At 51.6% G+C, this 23848-nt stretch overlaps 1 protein-coding gene and 1 long non-coding RNA gene across 6 annotated transcripts in view; one reads left to right on the top strand and one right to left on the bottom strand.

Annotated features, from left to right (window-relative positions):
• LOC134345875 (lysyl oxidase homolog 3B-like) overlaps nucleotides 1–11264 on the top strand; it is a 58647-nt gene extending 47383 nt beyond the window's left edge. For 3 of the 5 annotated variants that reach the window (XM_063047192.1, XM_063047190.1, XM_063047189.1), the window contains exons 13-15: nucleotides 3118–3254; nucleotides 5173–5284; nucleotides 9178–11262. In XM_063047192.1, coding sequence (XP_062903262.1) covers nucleotides 3118–3254; nucleotides 5173–5284; nucleotides 9178–9251 — 323 coding nt within the window. In that variant the 3' untranslated portion in view covers nucleotides 9252–11262. Of the gene's footprint in view, nucleotides 1–3117; nucleotides 3255–5172; nucleotides 5285–9177 lie in introns of all 5 variants that reach the window. The other 2 variants (XM_063047193.1, XM_063047191.1) reach the window with 2 other exon arrangements.
• LOC134345876 (uncharacterized) lies at nucleotides 114–17192 on the bottom strand. The gene is made up of 3 exons (XR_010017784.1): nucleotides 16805–17192; nucleotides 16113–16384; nucleotides 114–2124 (listed from the first exon to the last, which is right to left on the bottom strand). It is a non-coding gene; the product is annotated as an uncharacterized LOC134345876 (long non-coding RNA).
• Nucleotides 17193–23848: the final 6656 nt, after the last annotated feature.

Here is a 23848-nt window from a genome sequence, read left to right as displayed (position 1 = left end):
CAGCTGGGATCTGTGGGAGTGTCACTGCGATCTGGGAATCTCATGGTGGTCAGTGGGAATTTCACAATGACGGTTGAGTCTGTGGTAAAGAAGGCATATGCAATGTTGGCATTTATTTCAAAGAAAATAGAACATAAGAACAAGGAGATAATGCTAGGCTTTACAAGACACCAGTCAAGCCGCACTTGGAGTATTGTCAACAGTTTTGGGTCCCATATCTCAGAAAGGATGTGTTGTCATTGGGGAGAGTCCAGAGGAGATCACGAGGATGATTCCAGGAATGAAGGGGTTAACATATGAGAAGCATTTGGCAGCTTTGACCTGTACTCACTGGAATTTAGAAGAATGCAGGGGGATCTCATTGAAACTGACCAAATGTTGAAAGGACCAGATAGGATGGATGTGGAGAGGATGTTTCCTGTGGTGGGGATATCGAGAACTAGAGGGCATAGACTCAAAATTGAGGAGTGACCCTTTAGAACAGAGGTAAAGAGGATTTTTCTTTTAGCCAGAGTGTGGTGAATCTGTGGAATGTTCTGCCACAGACTGCAATGGAAGCCAAGTCTGTGGGTATATTTAAGGTGGAAGTTGATTGTTTCCTGATCAGTCAGGGCATCAAAGGATATGGTGAGAAGGCAGGTGTATGGGGTTGAGTGGGATCTAGATCAGCCATGATGGAATGGCGGAGAAGACTCGATGGGCTGAATGGCCTAATTCTGCTCCTGTGTCTTATGGTCTAAACCTATCGCATATTGAAACGCCTAGATAGAGTGGATGTGGAGAGGATGATTCCTATCGTGGAGGAGTCTAGGACCAGAGGGGACAGCCTCAGAATAGAGGGATGTCCATTTAGAACAGAGATGAGGAAAGATTTCTTTAGACAGAGGATAGTGAATCTTTGGAATTCATTGAAGTTCCTGTGTTTCTGTGATATCATTCTGGAGGAACGTCGTATCATTTTTTAATGCATGCATTTCTAAATGACAATAAATGAGGACTGAGTGTCCTCATAATCTAAAAAAAAACCATAGGTAATAAACCTGATTTGGATTCTGAATCATCGGGAATTCTCTGTGTGGGGGTGGGGAATGAATCTCTGGGTTTCTCACCCAGATGGTTGGTGGGAGCCAGAATGTGGGAAGTATTCAAAGTGGACGTTCAAAAGATTGAAAGAAAATGTACAGTCAAAGTAGACACAGATCACCATACTCAACCCTGAGATTCATTCTCTCGTGGGCATTCACCGTAACAAATAAGTGACGAATCCTGAGAACATGAACTGGCAAGTCCAGGAAAGTGAGACTATAAGTTGTTGAGCAACAAACACAAAATGCTGGAGGGACCCGGCAGGTCAGGCAGAGGAACAAGGAGGTCAATGTTGTGGACCTGGTGGTGTGGGTCATGAAGCTCCTGTACCTTCTCCCTGAGGGCAGGATAGATGGGTCACAGTTACACTGAATGTTGGGACATGTTTGCTGGGCCGAGTAGCCTCCTCTGCTCCAAACTACTTTCTCAGAACTCCCTGGGATGTTGGCTCTGACCCAAAAACCCCACAGAACCCGGTGACAATCCCATTTATTAGGCTTTAGTACAAAGGAGCAGAATTAGGCCATTTGACCCATAGAGTCTGCTCTGCCACTCGATCCTGGCTGAGTAAGCAAGAATCTATCGAGCTCCGCTTTAAATATCACTGATCTATGTCGTGAGATTTGTTTTCTTATGGCAGCAGTGTAATACACAAAGATTGCTTTAAATTACAATAAGAATATATAATAAAAAACACAAAAAGAGAGCAAAATACTGAGGTCGCGGGGGAATGATCCGAAATCTGATGGTGGAACGGAAAAAGCTGTTCCTAAGCCATTCAGTCTGTGTCTTCAGGCTCCTGTACCTCCTCCCTGAGGAGAGGGCGTGGCCTGGGTGATGGGGGTCCTTAACGATAGATGCCACCTCTTGCAGATGTTCTCGATGATGGGCTCCGGGCTCCAGCCTCCCCAAGTGATCTGTAATCACACCTCGTCAGAGTGGTTTAATGAAAAGCAGAATCCGAATCAGGTTTATTATCACCGGCATGTGATGTGAAATTTGTTAACTTAGCTGCAGCAGTTCAATGTAATACATAATCTAGGAGAAAAATAAATAAATAAACAACTAAATCAATTATCTATATTGAATAGATTTAAAAATGTGCAAAAATAGAAATACTGTATATTTTTTTAAAAAGTGAGTTAGTGTCCAAAGATTCAATGTCCATTTAGGAATCGGATGGCAGAGGGGAAGAAGCTGTTCCTGAATCGCTGAGTGTGTGCCTTCAGGCCTCTGTATCTCTTACCTGAGAAAAGGGCATGCCCTGGGTGCTGGAGGTCTGAGACATCTCGTTTAACAAATTTACACAGATTCTCCATGGCTCTGACAGGGAGAGTTGATCAGAGGTCTTTTGTAGATGTCATGTATGTAGATTTCCAAAAGGCATTCGACAAGGTGCCATACAAGAGCTTGGAGCATAAAGAGAGAGGAGCTCAGGGAGTGCGTTAGACTGTGGCGCTAACAACATAGTTGGAATAATCAGAACTTTTTCGGACTGGGCGGAGAACGGCAGGGATCGGATTGTAGAATTGTTCACCATTCACATGAATCTGCTGGCATTGGAATGAAAGGGTTAATGTCTGAGGAGCGTTTAATGGCTCTGGGCCTGTACTCACCGGAGTTTAGAAGAATGGGGGGGATCCTATCGAATGTTGAAAGGCCTGGACAGAGTGGATGTGAAGAGGATGTTTCCGATATTGGGGAGTCGAGAACCAAAGGACACAGATAGAGTGGATGTGGAGAGGATGTTTCTGATGGTGGGGGAGTCTCGGACCAGAGGACACAGCCTCCGAGTAGAGAGACGTTCATTTAGAACAGAGCCACGAAGGAATTTCTTTAGCCGGAGGGTGATGAATCTGTGGAACTCGTGGCCACAGATCTGGCCATGGAGGCCAAGTCATTGGATATATTTAAAGCAGAGGTTGATAGGTTCTTGATTAGTCCGGGTGTGAAAGGTTACGGGGAGAAGGCACCATGATGGGGTTGAGAGGGGTGGAGTGGTTAACTAAACTCCTGTCTCCACCCACACAGGTGGACACAAGCGGTACGAATGTGCAAACTTCGGGGAGCAGGGAATCACAGTGGGCTGCTGGGACTCGTACCGACACGACATCGACTGCCAGTGGATCGACATCACTGACGTGAAGCCTGGCAACTACATCATGCAGGTTGGGGCTGCAGGGGTGGAGGATGGGGGATGGGGAGGGGGAGGTGGGAGAGGGGAGACAGGGGGCGGGGTGGTGTGTGTGTACAGAGGATGGGGAGGAGGAGGTGGGAGAGGAGAGACGGAGGTGGGGTGGGATACAGGATGCGGAGGGTGTGATGGGATGAGAGGGAAGGGTGACACTGACGTTACACATGAGTGGGAGGTAGGGTGGGATTGAGGGGATGGGGCTGAGTTTGGTGGGAGAGGAGTGAGAAGATGAGGGGGAGGTTTGGGTGACAGGATGGGGAGGATGGTGTTGGCTGAGTGTGTGGGAGGGAGAGGTTGGAGACAAAAGGGATGGGGAAGGAGAGGGAGGGTATAAGGATGGTGGACAGAAAGGGCGTGTGTGATAGGAAGGTGAGGAAGGAGGAGAAACAGGGCGGGGAGGGAATGAGGAGGTGATTAAAGAGACCTCCCAGTGTGAACAATCACAAACCAACCATCACAGGAGGGTCAGGGGGACTGGCATGAGGTGTGGGTACAGTCGGCAATGTGGGTCACTGTGGGAAGGGGTGAGGTGTGGGTACAGTCGGCAGTGTGGGTCACTGTGGGAAGGAGTGAGGTGTGGGTACAGTCGGCAGTGTGGGTCACTGTGGGACGGGCTGAGGTGTAGGTACAGTTGGCAGTGTGAGTCACTGAGGGACGGGTTGAGGTGTAGGTACAGTTGGCAGTGTGGGTCACTGTGGGACGGGCTGAGGTGTAGGTACAGTCGGCAGTGTGGGTCACTGAGGGACGGGTTGACGTGTAGGTACAGTTGGCAGTGTGGGTCACTGAGGGACGGGTTGAGGTGTAGGTACAGTTGGCAGTGTGGGTCACTGTGGGACGGGCTGAAGTGTAGGTACAGTCGGCAGTGTGGGTCACTGAGGGACGGGTTGAGGTGTAGGTACAGTCGGCAGTGTGGGTCACTGAGGGACGGGGTGAGGTGTGGGTACAGTCGACAGTGTGGGTCACTGGGACGGGGTGAGGTGTGGGTACAGTCGGCAGTGTGGGTCACTGAGGGACGGGGTGAGGTGTGGGTACAGTCGACAGTGTGGGTCACTGGGACGGGGTGAGGTGTGGGTACAGTTGGCAGTGTGGGTCACTGGGACGGGGTGAGGTGTGGGTACAGTCGGCAGTGTGGGTCACTGAGGGATGGGTTGAGGTGTAGGTACAGTTGGCAGTGTGGGTCACTGGGACGGGGTGAGGTGTGAGTACAGTCGGCAGTGTGGGTCACTGGGACGGGGTGAGGTGTGAGTACAGTCGGCAGTGTGAGTCACTGAGGAACGGGCTGAGGTGTAGGTACAGTCGGCAGTGTGGGTCACTGAGGGACGGGTTGACGTGTAGGTACAGTCGGCAGTGTGGGTCACTGAGGGACGGGTTAAGGTGTAGGTACAGTCGGCAGTGTGGGTCACTGAGGGACGGGTTGAGGTGTAGGTACAGTCGGCAGTGTGGGTCACTGAGGGACGGGTTGAGGTGTAGGTACAGTCGGCAGTGTGGGTCACTGAGGGACGGGTTGAGGTGTAGGTACAGTCGGCAGTGTGGGTCACTGAGGGACGGGGTGAGGTGTGGGTACAGTCGACAGTGTGGGTCACTGGGACGGGGTGAGGTGTGGGTACAGTCGGCAGTGTGGGTCACTGGGACGGGGTGAGGTGTGGGTGCAGTCGGCAGTGTGGATCACTGTGGGACGGGCTGAGGTGTAGGTACACTCGGCAGTGTGGGTCACTGAGGGACGGGTTGAGGTGTAGGTACAGTCAGCAGTGTGGGTCACTGTGGGACGGGCTGAGGTGTGGGTACAGTTGGCAGTGTGGGTCACTGCACAGAGACAGGGTGAGGTTTGGGTATAATTGGCGGTGTGGGTACAGTCGTCATTGTGGGTCACTGACTGTGGGTTTCCTCGCCAGGTTATCATTAACCCAAACTATGAGGTTTCTGAAAGTGACTTCACCAACAACGCCATGAAATGTAATTGTAAATACGACGGGCACCGCATCTGGATGCACAACTGTCACATAGGTAACTCCTTCCCAATCCCGCATTGCCCTTCAGCCCCCGACAATTCCCCGTTGTGCCAGCCGGAGTTTGGCACCGGTCATGGTCTGTGGGATCTGGGGCAGACTGGTGGATGTTAGTGAGAGGCAACTGAAGGGTCAGCAGGTGGTGGATGGAGGCTTGCCTTTGGGATTGGATGTCTGTGACGTGTGGTGTACCATGGGATCGGAGCTGCGATCCCACGCGGGTAGAAACATCGGAGGTGTGATTAGTAGTTTGCAGAATACCCTAAAAAAAAGCAGTGTTTTGTAGAAAGGAGCATAGTCAAGAGATGTTTATCAGGTGGTAACGTGGTTAAATCAAAGGCAGATGGCTTTAAATCTGGTAAGATTTACCAGGATGCTGCCTGGATTAGAGAGCATGTTTGATGAGGACAGGTAGAGTGAGGTAGGGCTTTTCTCTTTGGAGTGAAGGACGATGAGAGGTGACTTGATGGAGGTGTACAAGATGATGAGAGGCAAAGATAGAGTGGACAGTCAGAGACTTTTCTGCAGGGTGGAATTGGCTAATATGAAAGGGTGTAATTTTAAAATGAATGGAGGAAAGTACAGAGGGGATGTCAGAGAAGGTTTTTTATTTTTTACACACAAGGTGGTGGATGTGTAGAACTCGCACCCAGGGGTGGTGGTATTGGGGACATTTAACAGATGCTTAGATGGACACGTGGATGATAGAAAAATGGAGGGCTATTTGGGAGGGAAGGAATAGAATGATCTTGGAGTAGGTTAAGTCAGCACAAATTCGTGGGGTGAAGGGCCTGCAGTTTGCTGCTCTGTTGCATGGGTGAAAAAGAGTAACCTGGGTAGGACAGGCAGAATGAATATTCGAGGAACAGAGGGATCATAAAGTCCCTGCAGTTGGCAGCATAGGTCAATAGGGTAAAACCTATGCCCTCAACAATGGGGCACAGAGAGATCCCGGTACCATTGGACAGGCCGGAGCTGGAGAAGGGTGCTTGGGTCTGGGTGGAGATGCACCATTATGACGTCTGCAATGGGACGATTCAGGAGAGAAGGACGGTGCGGCTAAGTTGGGATGGTTTGCCTTTGAGGTGAGGCGCTGAGGGAGGAGGGAGACCTGGTAGGAGTGTTCAAAGCCAGAGGGGCAGAGATTGTCATTGGTTTATTTTCATCACATGTCCCGAGATACAGTGTAAAGCTTGTCTCATGTTCATAATGATCATTACATAGTGTATTGTGGTAGAACAAGGGAAAACAATAACAATTTTCCTATAAGTTAGAGATTCAGCACAGTAACAACGAACGAGTGTCACCAAATTACCTGCATGTGACAGTTAACCTACTAACCTTTGTGCCTTTGGACTGTGGGAGGAAACTGAAGCACCCGGAGGAAACCCAAACGGTCACAGGGAGAACGTGCAAACTCCTCATGAACAGCAGCAGGAATTGAATCTGGGTCGCTGGTGCTCTAGTAGCATTACGCTGTGTTTCGGCAGTTTGGGCCGAGACCTTCTTCGGGACGGGAAAGGAACGGGAAGATGCCGGGATAGGAAGGTGGGGGAGGGGAAGGAATACAAGCTGGCAGGTTATAGGTGGAGCCAGGTCAAGGGCTGAAGTAGATAGGAGCGGAGAGTGGACCATGGGAGAAAGAGAAGGAGAGAGGCACTGGGGGAAAGAGATAGGCAGCTGAAGGGAAGAGTTAAAAGGGGGTCCAGCATGGGGAATTGGAAGGGGAAAGGGGAAAATTATCTGCAGTTGGAGAAATCAATGTTCATGCCAACAAGTTGGAGGCTACGTAGATGGAATATGAGGTGTTACTTCTCAAACTGGTTGTGCAGGTTGACTCTGTGGTTAAAAAGGCATACGGTGTATTGGCCTTCATCAATCATGGGATTGAGTTTAGGAACCGAGAGGTAACATTGCAGCTATATAGGACCCTGGTCAGACCCCACTTGGAGGACTGTGCTGAGTTCTGCCTCACTACAGGAAGGATGTGGAAACCATAGAAAGGGTGCAGAGGAGATTTACGAGGATATTGCCTGGATTAGGGAGCATGCCTTATGAAAACAGGTTGAGTGAACTCAACCTTTTCTCCTTGGAGCGATGGAGGATGAGAGGTGACCTGATAGAGGTGTATAAGATGATGAGAGGCATTGATCATGTGGATAGTCAGAGGCTTTTTCCTAGGGCTGAAATGGCTAACACGAGAGGGCACAGTTTTAAGGTGCTTGGAAGTAGGTACAGAGGAGATGTCAGGGGTAAGTTTTTTACGCAGAGAGTGGTGAATGCCTGGAATGGGCTGCTGGCGACAGTGGTGGAGGTGGATACGATAGGGTCTTTTAAGAGACTCTTGGACAAGTATATGGAGCTCAGAAAAATAGAGGGCTATGGGTAACCCTAGTAATTTCTAAGGTAAGGACATGTTCGGCACAGCTTTGTGGGCTGAATGGCCTGTATTGTGCTGTAGGTTTTCTATGTTTCTATGTTTAACCTCAGAGTGGCCTTATATGGGTCTTGTAGATGGATGCACTGCAGCACAGGAGCAGGCCATTCGGCCCACAATGTCTGTACTGAACACGATGCAGAATTAATCTAACTTTCCCTTTGCCCTTATCCCTTCGTGTTGATGTGTCTGTTCATTAATCTGGAAAGACATTGCTGGCAGTCTGGAGACTGAGTTCTGAGTTGGGCAGGTTGGATCATTATTCGTTGCAGAGTAGGAGACTGAGAGGTGACCTTACTGAGGTGTACAAAATCTTGAGGGGCATTGATAGGGTGAATGCACAGAGTCTTGTACCCCAGGGTTGGGGGGATCACGAACCAGAGGGCAAAGGTTGAAGGTGAGGGGAGAGAGATTTAATAGGAATCTGAGCAGTAACTTTTTCACCCAGAAGGTGGTGAGTTTATGGACTGAGCTGCTGGAGGAGTAACATTTACAACATTTAAGAGATTTGGACAGGTACAAGGATCAGAGCGATGTGGGACAAACACAGGCAAATGGGACCACAGCCACACACACAAAACACTGGAGGAACTCAGCAGGTCAGGCAGCATCTATAGAGAGGAATCAACAGTTGACAGTTTCATCAGAACTGGAAAGGAGGGGAGAGAGGTCATAGGACAAGGTCAAAGGTGATAGGTGAGACCAGGTGGGTAGAGGAGGGAGGATGAAGTGAGAAACTGGGAAGTGAGATAGGTCTCTTCTTCAATTCTCTAATTTCTGGTAATTCCTTCCCCTCTTTCCTTCTCTCTTCTTCCATTCCCCAATCTGGATATCGTCTTACCTCTCTTCTCACCTGTCCATCACCTCCCTCTGGTGTTGCTCCTCGTTCCCTCTCTCTCATGGTCCACTCTCCTCTCCCGTCAGATTCCTTCTTCAGCCCTTTGCCTTTTTCCCACCTATCAACTCCCAAATTCTCATTTCATTCCCCTCCCACCCACCTTCCCCCTCACCTGGTCTCACCTATCACCTGCCGGCTTGTACTCCTTCCCCTCCCCACACCTTCCTATTTTGGCTTCTTCTCTCTTCTTTCTCAGCCCTGAAGAAGGGTCTCGGCCCAAAACATTTCGACTGTTTATTCATTTCCATGGATGCTGCCTGACTTGCTGAGTTCCGCCGGCATTTTGTGTGTGTGTTGCTCCAGATCTCCAGCATCTGCAGAGTTTCCAATGATTACAGATGGGACTGCCTTAGCTGGGCATCTTTGCCAGTATGGACCAGCTGGGCAAAGGGCCTGTTTCTGTGCTGTGAGACCCTGATACTCTGTAAAACGTTCCCTGTATACCGGCTCTGTTTCCCCTTCTGTGCCCCCTCCTTCAGGCAGAGTGTCCCCAGCTGTCTAAAGGATTTGCCTCCCCCTCTCCCCCAGCTGACCACTCTTTGTTTCCTACCCCCAGGCGATGCCTTCAGTGAAGAAGCCGAGAGGAAGTTTGAAAAGTATCCAGGCCAGCTGAACAACCTGATCCCCTAATCAGAGCCCACGCGCACACACACACACTGCCCCCACCCCAGCACACCTCACCCTCCAGGTTTGAAGCAGGACTGGCCTCTCCCTGGCAAGGAGACACCGGCCCTCTCCTCAAACCGGCTCCCACATGTCCTGCGGGATCGCTCCCAACCCACCACCCCACCACCCCCCCATCCCACCCCTGGCCTCTGGGAAAGAGCCTGGGTGTTCCCTGGAGGAGGCTGATGTGGGGCTCGCCTCTCCGGGATGCAGGAGACCCCTTCACACCCACACTGTGAACAGGAGAACGGTGCAAATGGGTTGTGGCAGACCACGGGAGCACCATACCGCAGCTCGACCAGGCCACCGCAGCTGGACCAGGTCACCGGACCTGGATCGTGCTCCACAGCTGGACAGGAACAACATTATTCCAGAATCACTGCCGCCCAGGAACACTGTAACTAGAGCAGGACCACAGCTGGACTGGGACACGCTATTCCAATGTTCTGGATTGGCCTGGAACTGCACAGCTGGACCGAGCTCACTGACTGGCATTGCTGGCCCACAACTCCACAGCTGGTGCAGAACAACACATCTGTCTTAGGACGCCACATCAGTCCCCAGTGGTGGGCAGATGAGAAAACGAAGTTCTCTGGCTCCACACCTGGGACTCGCTCACTGACCTTGGTGCCCGGTGACTGACACAGCGTGACTCCCCCCCCAGTCCACGGTACAGATTCCCCTCCCTCTCGGTGCTAACCCAGCTCCGTCCACTTTCCCTGCCCCGGGGTCGGTGGTTCCCCTGTGTTACACTTGCCCGCTTTACAGAGCCCAGCAGCTGTGTTGCAATATCCCAGTCAATCTCGGGCAGACCCCTGGCGTGTCCCATGTTACAGAGCCCATGCTGCTGGGTGCAACCCTGCCGAGGGGCCAGTCAGACTGTTCCTGTGTAGGGGAGGGTGGGTGGGCATCGCCTCACTCAGTTCTGTCCAGGTGGATGCCGACGGATTCCTGACTCCACCACCCCCCTGAAGCTGGAGCCCACCCATGGGAGCCTCCTACCCACACACATGGGAGCTCCCACCCCCAGCCCCGGTGACCTGCTCTACGGGTTCTAACGTTTACAGGGTAATTTACAAACTGTACTTCCGCCATACCTAGTCTGAGAACAAATGTGTATTTAATTGTCCGAATAAAATGGTGGACTTTTTAACCCCCATGTAGTCCGCACTTCATGTACGCTCTGTCTCTGTGTCCAGTCCGTGTGTCTGGTACTTGTCTATGTGTCTCATCAGTGTTCCTGTATCTGGTCTGTGTGTCCGGTCTGTGTGCATGTGTCACGTCTGTATCTACATGTCCAGTCCATGTCCGGTCTGTGTCCAACCGTGTCCCTGGTCCATGTCGGTGTGTCCGGTCCATGTCCCCAGTCCATGTCAGTGTGTCCAGTCTGTGTCTCCAGAGATTTGGAGAGTGTGGGGTCACTACTGAGATATGCAGCCCACGTCAGGCAGTTCCTCAGAACCGGCCCGCCCGGGGAGAGGAGGCAATTCTTGGGGAATGGCGTTCATCTTCGTAACACCCCTCCCCGCCCACATACCCTCTTCCTCCCTCCCTCCCTCTCCCTCCTCTCTGCCTGCCCTCAGATCCTCCATCCTTCTCTCCACCCACAGATCTTCCTCCTCCTCCCTCCCAGATCTCCTTCCAGCCCAGTCCCTCCAGCCTGACCCTCTTCCTCCCCCTCTCTGTGTCCTCCTCACCCCAATTCATCGCCTGCCCTGTCCCTCCCCATGAGTCTCCCTGCCCGCACAGCACCTCACTGCGGGAGGCTGACTGCTGTGGGGGGAAGAGGCAATTGGGAGAAGTGAGGGTGGACCATTTGCTCTCTCACCCTGGGCTGCCCCTCGCCTTGACCCCGTCCACCCTCCCCGTGGCCCCTGTGTGGGTGGGACTGATTCCCTTGGCCAGTGCCCAGCCTCATGGAACAGAATCACTGGCATACATAGTGAAATTTGTTGTATTACAACAGCAGTACGTTGCAATACATAGTAATAAATAAACTACAAATCACAATAAGTATGTGTAAAATGTCAATGTAGAACGATGCTGCTTACAGCAGTGGCTGTGGATTTCAGCTGGAGCAGTCTGAATGGGAATATTGGATGATTCTCGTTGGAGCTGCGTGCACAGAGTCGCCACAGGCTGCTGTCCCACGGGATAGGGCCGCAGGGCCCCCCGTCCCACGGCCGGCGGCCCGTGAGGAGAGGTTCCTTCCGCACCATGGAGAATGCTGCCACCTCGCCGGGGGATGTTCCAAGGGGTTGTCTGTGCAGTTCGTCACTGCCCAGCTGAGGTCCGCTGGGAGGTGGTTTCCCTGCCCACGTCTAACCTGATGCTCTGGCTGGGTGTCAGTGCAGGCCAGTAGCCACAGGAGCAGAATTAGGCCATTCAGCCCATCGAGTCTGCTCCACCATTCCATCATGGCTGATTTATTATCCCTCTCAACCCCATTCTCCCCCTAACCTTTGACACCCTGACTAATCAAGAATCTATCAACCTCAGATTTAAATATAGCCAATGATTTGGCCTGCACAGCTGTCTGTGAAAATGAATTTCTCAGATTCACCACCTCATGGCTAAAGAAATTCCTCCTCACATCTGTTGTATATGGGTGCCCCTCTATACTGAGGGCAGTGTACCCTGGTCCTAGACTCACCAAATATTGGAAACATTCTCTCTTCATCCACTCTATCTAGGCCATTCAATATTCAATGGTTTTCAATGAGATCCCCCCTCATTCTTCTAAACCCCAGTGAGTACTGGGCCTGAGACACCAACTGCCCCTCATTCGCAAAGGAGCCCGTGGGTATCCCACTGTCCCGTCACCTGGTAGGAAGGTGGAGGGGCGGGGAGGGGGCAGGACTGTGCTGGAAGAGCATAGGCCCGCACAAATCTGGAGTGGGAGGCCTGGAGTTCAGAGTTCCATGTCAGATCATTCCCGAGGTGGAAACTGAAGGTCAAAGATCAAAGTCGGCGAATTCAAAAGTTGGAGGCCTGGTGGATTGGGGAATGTGGAATCTGGAGGCCTGGTGGATTGGGGAACGTGGAATCTGGAGGCCTGGTGGATTGGGGAACGTGGAATCTGGAGGCCTGGTGGATTGGGGAATGTGGAATCTGGAGGCCTGGTGGATTGGGGAACGTGTAATCTGGAGGCCTGGTGGATTGGGGAATGTGGAATCTGGAGGCCTGGTGGATTGGGGAACGTGTAATCTGGAGGCCTGGTGGATTGGGGAATGTAGAATCTGGAGGCCTGGTGGATTGGGGAATGTGGAATCTGGAGGCCTGGTGGATTGGGGAATCAGGAATCTGGAGGCCTGGTGGATTGGGGAATGTGGAATCTGGAGGCCTGGTGGATTGGGGAATGTGGAATCTGGAATCTGGAGGCCTGGTGGATTGGGGAATGTGGAATCTGGAGGCCTGGTGGATTGGGGAATGTGGAATCTGGAGGCCTGGTGGATTGGGGAATGTGGAATCTGGAGGCCTGGTGGATTGGGGAATGTGGAATCTGGAATCTGGAGGCCTGGTGGATTGGGGAATCAGGAATCTGGAGGCCTGGTGGATTGGGGAATGTGGAATCTGGAGGCCTGGTGGATTGGGGAATCAGGAATCTGGAGGCCTGGTGGATTGGGGAATCAGGAATCTGGAGGCCTGGTGGATTGGGGAATGTGGAATCTGGAGGCCTGGTGGATTGGGGAATGTGGAATCTGGAGGCCTGGTGGATTGGGGAATCAGGAATCTGGAGGCCTGGTGGATTGGGGAATGTGGAATCTGGAGGCCTGGTGGATTGGGGAACATGTAATCTGGAGGCCTGGTGGATTGGGGAATGTGGAATCTGGAGGCCTGGTGGATTGGGGAATGTAGAATCTGGAGGCCTGGTGGATTGGGGAATGTGGAATCTGGAGGCCTGGTGGATTGGGGAATCAGGAATCTGGAGGCCTGGTGGATTGGGGAATGTAGAATCTGGAGGCCTGGTGGATTGGGGAATGTGGAATCTGGAGGCCTGGTGGATTGGGGAATGTGGAATCTGGAATCTGGAGGCCTGGTGGATTGGGGAATCAGGAATCTGGAGGCCTGGTGGATTGGGGAATGTGGAATCTGGAGGCCTGGTGGATTGGGGAATCAGGAATCTGGAGGCCTGGTGGATTGGGGAATGTGGAATCTGGAGGCCTGGTGGATTGGGGAATGTGGAATCTGGAGGCCTGGTGGATTGGGGAATGTGGAATCTGGAGGCCTGGTGGATTGGGGAACGTGTAATCTGGAGGCCTGGTGGATTGGGGAATGTGGAATCTGGAGGCCTGGTGGATTGGGGAATGTGTAATCTGGAGGCCTGGTGGATTGGGGAATGTAGAATCTGGAGGCCTGGTGGATTGGGGAATGTGGAATCTGGAGGCCTGGTGGATTGGGGAATCAGGAATCTGGAGGCCTGGTGGATTGGGGAATGTGGAATCTGGAGGCCTGGTGGATTGGGGAATGTGGAATCTGGAATCTGGAGGCCTGGTGGATTGGGGAATGTGGAATCTGGAGGCCTGGTGGATTGGGGAATGTGGAATCTGGAGGCCTGGTGGATTGGGGAATGTGGAATCTGGAGGCCTGGTGGATTGGGGAATGTGGAATCTGGAATCTGGAGGCCTGGTGGATTGGGGAATCTGGAATCTGGAGGCCTGGTGGATTGGGGAATGTGGAATCTGGAGGCCTGGTGGATTGGGGAATCAGGAATCTGGAGGCCTGGTGGATTGGGGAATCAGGAATCTGGAGGCCTGGTGGATTGGGGAATGTGGAATCTGGAGGCCTGGTGGATTGGGGAATGTGGAATCTGGAGGCCTGGTGGATTGGGGAATCAGGAATCTGGAGGCCTGGTGGATTGGGGAATGTGGAATCTGGAGGCCTGGTGGATTGGGGAACATGTAATCTGGAGGCCTGGTGGATTGGGGAATGTGGAATCTGGAGGCCTGGTGGATTGGGGAATGTAGAATCTGGAGGCCTGGTGGATTGGGGAATGTGGAATCTGGAGGCCTGGTGGATTGGGGAATCAGGAATCTGGAGGCCTGGTGGATTGGGGAATGTAGAATCTGGAGGCCTGGTGGATTGGGGAATGTGGAATCTGGAGGCCTGGTGGATTGGGGAATGTGGAATCTGGAATCTGGAGGCCTGGTGGATTGGGGAATCAGGAATCTGGAGGCCTGGTGGATTGGGGAATGTGGAATCTGGAGGCCTGGTGGATTGGGGAATCAGGAATCTGGAGGCCTGGTGGATTGGGGAATGTGGAATCTGGAGGCCTGGTGGATTGGGGAATGTGGAATCTGGAGGCCTGGTGGATTGGGGAATCAGGAATCTGGAGGCCTGGTGGATTGGGGAATGTGGAATCTGGAGGCCTGGTGGATTGGGGAACATGTAATCTGGAGGCCTGGTGGATTGGGGAATGTGGAATCTGGAGGCCTGGTGGATTGGGGAATGTAGAATCTGGAGGCCTGGTGGATTGGGGAACATGTAATCTGGAGGCCTGGTGGATTGGGGAATGTGGAATCTGGAGGCCTGGTGGATTGGGGAATGTAGAATCTGGAGGCCTGGTGGATTGGGGAATGTGGAATCTGGAGGCCTGGTGGATTGGGGAATCAGGAATCTGGAGGCCTGGTGGATTGGGGAATGTAGAATCTGGAGGCCTGGTGGATTGGGGAATGTGGAATCTGGAGGCCTGGTGGATTGGGGAATGTGGAATCTGGAATCTGGAGGCCTGGTGGATTGGGGAATCAGGAATCTGGAGGCCTGGTGGATTGGGGAATGTGGAATCTGGAGGCCTGGTGGATTGGGGAATCAGGAATCTGGAGGCCTGGTGGATTGGGGAATGTGGAATCTGGAGGCCTGGTGGATTGGGGAATGTGGAATCTGGAGGCCTGGTGGATTGGGGAATCAGGAATCTGGAGGCCTGGTGGATTGGGGAATGTGGAATCTGGAGGCCTGGTGGATTGGGGAACATGTAATCTGGAGGCCTGGTGGATTGGGGAATGTGGAATCTGGAGGCCTGGTGGATTGGGGAATGTAGAATCTGGAGGCCTGGTGGATTGGGGAATGTGGAATCTGGAGGCCTGGTGGATTGGGGAATCAGGAATCTGGAGGCCTGGTGGATTGGGGAATGTAGAATCTGGAGGCCTGGTGGATTGGGGAATGTGGAATCTGGAATCTGGAGGCCTGGTGGATTGGGGAATGTGGAATCTGGAGGCCTGGTGGATTGGGGAACGTGTAATCTGGAGGCCTGGTGGATTGGGGAATGTAGAATCTGGAGGCCTGGTGGATTGGGGAATGTGGAATCAGGAGGCCTGGTGGATTGGGGAATCAGGAATCTGGAGGCCTGGTGGATTGGGGAATGTGGAATCTGGAGGCCTGGTGGATTGGGGAACGTGTAATCTGGAGGCCTGGTGGATTGGGGAATGTGGAATCTGGAGGCCTGGTGGATTGGGGAATGTAGAATCTGGAGGCCTGGTGGATTGGGGAATCAGGAATCTGGAGGTCTGGTGGATTGGGGAATGTGGAATCTGGAGGCCTGGTGGATTGGGGAATGTGGAATCTGGAATCTGGAGGCCTGGTGGATTGGGGAATCAGGAATCTGGAGCCCTGTTGGATTGGGGAATCTGGAGACCCTATTTCTACAAGTCCAGGCCAGGGACTGGAGGTGGGAAGATCCGAGACCCGCTCTGCCGTGGGAGGCCTGTCTGTGTGGGCGGGGGGGGGGGGTGAGAAAGGAGGCTTGTTTTTCTGTTTTATTTGTTGCTATCATCCTTAGCTGGTTAATGGAAACGAGAAATTTTGCAGCCTATTTGGATCTACACGTACCGCAGAGAGCATTCTAACTGGCTGCATCACCATCTGGTCTGGAGGGGCCAGTGCGCAGGATCGGAAACACCCGCAGTAAGTTGTAAAGTCAGCCAGCTCCAACACGGGCACTGTCCTCCGAGGCCACTTCAAAAGGCGATACCCGAGAAAGGTGACATCCATCATTAAAGACTCCCAACACGCAGGACATGCCCTTCAAGGCGAGGTACAGGAGGCTGAAGACATACACTCAACCTTATAGGAACAGCTTCTTCAACTTCGTCATCGGATTCCTGAATGGACAACGAACTCATGAACACTACCTCTTTTTTTTTCGCTTTTAGCAGCCCTTATTTAAATTGTTTGATATATATATTATTATTAAGCATTACAATGTACTGCTGCCGCAAAACAACAACAATTTCACGACGAATGCCGGTGATTTAAAACCTGCTTTTGATTTGGATGTGTAAAGTGAATCTGAAAACACAGATTCTGTGGCTGGGCCAGTCGGCGGGACGGCTCCCAGTCCAGTTCCCAGATGTTTGAGGATGGCGCCAACAGACACAGGACCGCCAAGGGCCAGACAACCTTCTCCGCACTGGAATTCCAGCACCGATCGGAATCCGGGCCCCCCTCCCCTCTTCCCGTGGCTCGGGCCCAGGGCAGATTCTGTTTACCGTGTGGAGCACAAGCGAGCTGCCTGTTCCTACCTGGGCGGAGCGGTGCATACTCCAGACCAGACTCGGCACTCTGCGCTTCCGGCCTGGTTCTTGGAAACGGTCCCTGTTTGCTCTAGCCCCACCGTCAATGGGCGCAGTGTTCGGGCTACGGGCTCTGGCTGGTGTCTGCTGTGAGGACGTGCCCGTGTCCGAGTCGTTCTAACCCTCGTTTTTTTTACACAAAAATACATCAAGTGTAAATTACATTTCTCCGATACTTCTCCAAACAGAGAGGCAACGGCAAACTTCCCAACCACCGGCACCAGCCTACCGGCCATCAAGGCCGTATCAAAGGTCAAAAGTATGTTCATTATCAGATTTACCATATGAGAACGGCGTCGGAAAAGGGTCGGCAACATCATGAAGGATCCCACCCACCCTGTTTGTCCCATTCCCATCAGCGAGGAGGTACGTAGCACCGCGCCAGGACCACCAGATTCAAATACAGTTATTTTCCCCAAGCAGTGAGGCTGATCAACACCTCCAGCACTAACCCACCCCCCCTCCACACCCCCAAACCCCCAACCACGACTACTTTATCATTGCCTGTCAGAGTCACCGTATGTACAGACACTCCTGTGCCCGGTGTCGCTTTATGGACATAACAATCAATCTCTGTATATCAGCTATCTTATATATTTATATTTATTGTATTTTAATTATTATTGTGTTCTTTCTCTTATTGTGGTTTTGGTGCTGCATCGGATCCGGAGTAACAATGGGTCGGGAAGTGACAATCAACAATCTACACTAAACACAGAGACAATAACCGTGGCGAACACAATCTAAATGAAACGTTCCTATCCCTGTCCGGTAAGATATTGTGCTATTGCATCCAGTCAGCACAGATGTTCCTCACGGCTGTGTGCTTAGCCCCTGCTCTAGTCGCTTTACATTTAGGACTGTGTGGTTAAGCACGGCTCCGATGTCGTATTCAAGTTTACTGATGACTCCTCTGCCGTTGGCCGAATCAAAGGTCGCGACGCATCAGCATTTAGGATCTGGCTGAGTGGTGTCATAACAACCACCTCTCACTCAATGTCAATAAGACCAAGGAACTGATTGTTCACTTCCGGAGAGGAGCATGAGGCAGTCCTCATCGGAGGATCAGCAACGCCAAATTCCGAGATTTTAATTTCCTGGGCCCAGCACATCAGTGAAATCACTAAGGAAGCGCGGCAGCACCTCTACTTCCTCAGGAGTCTGCAGTGATTTGGCAAGACATCTAAAATGTCGACAACTTCTATAGGTGTGTGGTGGAGAGTGTATTGACTGGCTGCATCGCAGCCCGGTATGGAAACACCAACGCCCGTGATCGGAAAATTCTACACAAAGTAGTGGATATGGCCAAGTCCATCGCGGGCAAAACCATTGAACAGACCGACGTGAAACACCCTGCGTGACACAGGAAAGCAGAATCGATCACTGGCGATCCCCACCACCCAGGTCACGCTCTCTTGTCACTGCTGCCGTCGGGAAGAAGGTACAGGAGTCTCAGGAGCAGTTACTATCTCCCAACCATCGGGCTCTTGAACCAAAAGGGTTCACTCAACTTCACTCACCCCATTATCGAAATGTTCCCACATTTCAAATGGACTCTTTTTCAATGACCCTTCATCTCATGTTCTTGATATTTATTTATATTATAGTTTCTTCCTTTTGCGTTCGCACAGTTTGTTCCCCTCTGCGCTCTGGTTCAACGCCCTAGCTGGGCGATCTTTCGTGGATTCTGTTACAGATTTGTTGAGAATACCCACAAGGAAATGAATCTCAGGTTTGTATATGGTGACATATTTGTACTTTGATAATAAATTTACTTTTAACATTTTTTCCCTGTTCTGGAACAGGTCTTTGGTTCCCGTGGACATTGCGTGTTCCCTCTCTGTAGTTACCCGGACACGGAGTTACCCTCAGGACCGTGCCGGGCAGTCAGCCGGAGTGGGACCCTCAGGAGGGGGTAATTTCAAAGTAGGTGTGAGGGGCATGATTATCACACGGAGAGTGGTGTTAGAAACAGACACATTAGGGACTCCATTTAGGTCAGCGCATGGACGGAAGGGGAATGGAAGGAGCAAAAGAGATTCGTTTAGTTGGCCAGTTTAATTGGTTTGGCACAACACTGGGCCGAAGGGCCTGTGCTTGTACTATACCGGCCAGTTCAACGTTCTATCCGCTTCGCTAGCTATCTTTGCCAGCTCCAGGGCCAAATTACAAGGACATCCTCCTCCTTGCCCCCACCACCTCCTCACCAGAAGCGAGGAAAAGCCCCCGCAGGTCTGTGAGTAGGGGCGGCAGCCTCGCACGCTCCATGTACATGCGGTACACGGTCTCTGCCGTGCACCAATGCGACAGGTGGCTGGGAGTTCCGTGGACTCTAACCCCAGCAGCGAGGTCCTGGCGGGGAAACGGCCGGCACCGCGGTCGGGCAAAGTTGAACCATGGCTTCCGGCAAGGCGGCGAAGGGTCGCTGTGGGGCTGGAATCAAATCCTTCCTCTAAACCACTCTCTGTCCACCCGGCATCCCCACACCCCCTCCCGTCCCCTCCCCACCACTCCCTCGCTGCTCAGAAACCCGCTACACAGGCCATTCGGCCCACTATGACTGTGCTGATGTCCAATAAAACTGAAAACAAACCAGAGAAAATCCGCAGATGCAGGAGAGCCAAGCAACACACACAAAATGCTGGGGGAACACAGCAGGCCAGACAGCATCTATGGAAAAGAGTAAACAGTCAGATGTTTCAAGCCGAGACTGGAAAAAAATATGAGGAGTTAAGAATTAGACGTGGGGGGAGGGGAGGAAGAAACACAAGCTGATAGGTGATACTGGAAGGGGGAAGGGGAAGGGGTGAAGCAAAGAGCTGGGAAGTTGATTGTTGAAAGATTACAGGGCTGGGGAAGGGGAATCTAATAGGAGAGGGCAGAAGGCCATGGAAGAAAGAAGAAGTAGGAGGAGCATCAGAGGGAGGTGATGGGTGGGCAAAGAGAAAAGATGAGAGAGGGACAAGGGGATGGGAAATGGTGAAGGGGGTGGAGGCATTAATGGAAGTTCGAGAAATAGATGTGAGGCTACCCAAACGGAATACAAGGTGTTGCTCCTCCAACCTGAGTGTGGCCTCACCGCAACAATACAGGAGGCCATGGTCTGACATATCGGAATAGGAATGGGAAGTGGAATTAAAATCGGTGGCCACTGGGAATCTCGCTTTTTCTGATGGACGGAGCGTAGCTGCTCCGTGAAGCGGTCTCCCAATCTACGTCGGGTCTCACCAATATACAGGAGGCCACACTGGGAGCACTGGACACAGTATATAACCCCAACAGACTCCAGGTGAAGTGTCACCTCACCTGGAAGGACCTGTTTGGGGCCCTGGATGGTGGTGTGGGAGGAGGTGTAGGGGCAGGTGTAGCACTTGTTCTGCTTGTAAGGGTAAGTGCCAGGAGGGAGATCAGTGGCGAGGGATGAATGGACATTGGAGTCGCACAGGGAGTGATCCTTGCAGAAAGCAGAAAGTGGGGAGGGGGAGGGAAAGATGTGCTTGATAGTGGTATCCCGTTGGAGATGGTGCAAGTTACGAGAATAATGTGCTGGACATGGAGGCTGGTTGGGTGGTAGATGAGGACAAGAGGAACCCTATCACTGGTGGGCTGGCAGGAGGATGGGGTGAGGGCAGATGTGCATGAAATGGAAGAGACACATTTGAGGGCAGAGTTGATGGTGGAGGAAGGAAACCCCTTTTCTTTGCAGAAGGAGGACATCTCCTTCATTCTGGAATGAAAAGCCTCATCCTGAGAGCAGATGTGGTGGAGTTGGAGGAATGGAGAGAAGGGGATAGCGTTTTTACAAGTAACAGGGTGGGAAGAGGAATAGTCCAGGTAGCTGTGAGAGTCTGTGGGTTTATAATAGACATCAGTAGATGTCTCCAGAGATGGTGACAGAGAGATTGAGAAAGGGGAGAGAGGTGTCGGAAATGGGCCAGGTAAATTTAAGAGCGGGGTGGAAGTTAGAGGCAGAGTGGAAGAAGTCGACGAGTTCAGCACGGGTGCAGGAAGCAGCACCAATGCAGTCGTCCATGCAGCGTAAGAAAAGTGCGGGACGGTCACCAGTGTAGGGTTGGAACATAGACTGTTCCACATAGCCGACAAACAGGCAGGCATAGCTGGGACCCATACGGGTGCCCATGGCTACGCCTTTTGTTCGTAGGAAGTGGGAGGAGCCGAAGGAGAAATTATTGAGAATGAGGACAAATTCTGCATGACGGAGGAGAGTGGTGGTGGAGGCGAACTGGTTGGGTCTGGTGTCCAGAAAGAAATGGAGGGCTTTGAGGCCTTCCTGGTGGGGGATGGAGGTGTAGAGGGACTGGACATCCATAGTGAAGATAAGATGATTGGGGCCGGGGAACTTGAAACCATTGAAAAGATCAAGAGTGTGTAATGTGTCACCGGATGCAGGTAGGAAAGGGCTACACTGGGCGGGGGGGGGGGGTAATAAAACAGAGTCGAGGTATGCAGATATGAGTTCACTGGGACAGGAACAAGCTGCAACAATGAGTCTACCTGGACAGGCAGGTTTGTCTATCTTTATTTGCAGACGACACAAGGCTTGCTGGAGTTGCCAATGGTGAAGAAGGTTGTCAAAGGATATACATTTGGTGGCCACTTTATTACCTAATATGTGTGTGTCTATAGTCTTCTGCTGCTGTGACCCATCCACTTCAAGGTTTGATGTGTTGTGCATTCAGAGATGCACTCCTGCACACCACTGTTGTAAAGTTCCTACAACTTTTGGACTCACTTTCAAGGACTCTTCGTCTCACGTTCTCGATATTTATTGTTGATTTATTATTACTTCTTATTGTATTTACACAGTTTGTTGTCTTTTACACACCCAATGCCGTTTTTCATTGATTCTGATTTGGTTACTGAGTATGCCTACAAGAGAATGTATCTCAGGGTTGTATATGGTGACATATATGTACTACAGTATTAAATTTACTTTGAACTTTAAAGTCTAGAGACCGTTTACAGGCATGGGAGCAGAATTAGGCCATTCAACCCATCAAGGTTACACCACCAATGGATTATGGCTGATTTACTGTCCTTCAACTCCTTGTCCGGCCTTCTCCCCAAACTACTCACAACAATCAAATGTGCTCTGACCAGTGTTGTCTACAGCCTCAGCATTGGGAATCTAGTCCTCTCAAAATGAAAACATGAGGAATTCTGCGGATGCTCTCAAAATACTCTCAAAATGAATGCTAACTTTGCTTTTGCCTTCCTCACCACCAACTCATCCTGCAAATTAACATTTAGGAAATTCTGCACGAGAACTCCCAAGTCTCAGCTTTCTGTGTGCATGAAAATCGCAGGAGATCAGCAACCACCCTGTCTGGCAACAACAATCATTCCACGGTCAAAGTCTCTTAGATCATATTTCTTCCCCATTTTGATGTTTGGTCTGAACAACAATGGAACCTTGACCACGTCTGCATCTTTTTACCTACTGAGTTACTGCCACGCGATTGGCTGATTAAATATTTGTATTAGCGAGCAGGTGTACCTAATCAATTGACCACCGAGCGTAGATCAGTGACAGATAAAAGCGGCGAGTTGGCAGATTGATTTTAACTTGGGCGAGTGTGAGGTGTGGCACTTTGGGAAGTCTAGCACAAGGTTCAAATGCACACAGTTAATAGCAGGACCCTTAATAGTTTCATAGTCATACTTTATTGATCCCGGGGGAAATTGGTTTTCGTTACAGTTGCACCATAAATAATTAAACAGTGATAAAACCGTAAATAATTAAATAGTAATATGTAGATTATGCCAGGAAATAAGTCCAGGACCAGCCTATTGGCTCAGGGTGTCTGACCCTCCAAGGGAGGAGTTGTGAAGTTTGATGGCCACAGGCAGGAATGACTTCCTATGACGCTCTGTGTTGCATCTCGGTGGAATGAGTCTCTGGCTGAATGTACTCCTGTGCCCACCCAGTACATTATGTAGTGGATGGGAGACATTGTCCAAGATGGCATGCAACTTTTACAGTGTTGATAATCTTGTGGTGCAGGTGTATCCATACTCCTGAAAGTGTACATGCAGGTGAGTAGGCTGAGGTGTATGGCCTTTGTCTGTCCGCTCATTGAGTACAGGAGTCAGGAAGTCATATTGCCGTTGTGTGAGATATCAGTTGGAGCACACTTGGAGTACTGTGTGCCGTTCCGGTGGCCCCATCACACGGAGGATGTGGAGGCTTTGAAGAGGGTCACCAGGATGCTGCCTGGATAAGAGGTCGTCAGTTACAATGAGAGGTTGGACAAATGTGGGTTGTTTTCGTTGGAGCGGTGGCGGCTGAGGGGAGATCTCATAAATGTTTATAAGATTGTGGGAGGTATAGATAGAGTGACAGACAGTATCTTTTCTCCAGGGTTGAAATGTCTAATATTTTAAGTGAGAGAGGGTAATTTCAAAGGTGTGAGCGACCAGGTTTTTTACACAGTGCTGGGTACCTGGAATGTACACACGCTTAAGAGACCTGAGCCTGGAGAGCTAGAAAGCGCGTACAGGCAGAAAGAGGTGTCAGGGACACGGTGGGCCGAAGGGCCAGTTCCTGTCGGCAACGTCCATTCGGCCCGTCGTGTGCATCACCCGTCTGATCCCACTCTCACGCTGATCCTGAGCCAGTCGGAGGGAATCCGCCGGCGGCTGTTGGGCCTCTCGCTTATGTGCTGGCTCCCTGTTGGTTCGCTGCAACAACCCCTGCCGACTTAGGAGCCATTGGGTCCAACGGGCCCGCGCCGCGCACTCAGTTCACGCTCGCTCCTGTCCGTGTGCGCGCACGGTCGCCCGTGTGTGGCAATACGTACGCGCGTACAAGCAACTATGTGCGCGCACGCGCGTCTGCCTTCGGTGCTACGTCGGCGCGCAGGTACGCGACCCTGTGGATGTGCCTGCGTACACGTCCGCGGCGCCACCTGCCGGTGGTCTTGCCGAACTGCACACAAGGAGCCTGCGGCCGATCAGCCCGCAGAGCGATGC

The sequence above is a fragment of the Mobula hypostoma genome, chromosome 4 (genome assembly GCF_963921235.1).
Source record: "Mobula hypostoma chromosome 4, sMobHyp1.1, whole genome shotgun sequence".
In the NCBI taxonomy this organism is placed as follows: Eukaryota; Metazoa; Chordata; class Chondrichthyes; order Myliobatiformes; family Myliobatidae; genus Mobula; species Mobula hypostoma.
This window is presented reverse-complemented; position numbering and strand designations above follow the sequence as displayed.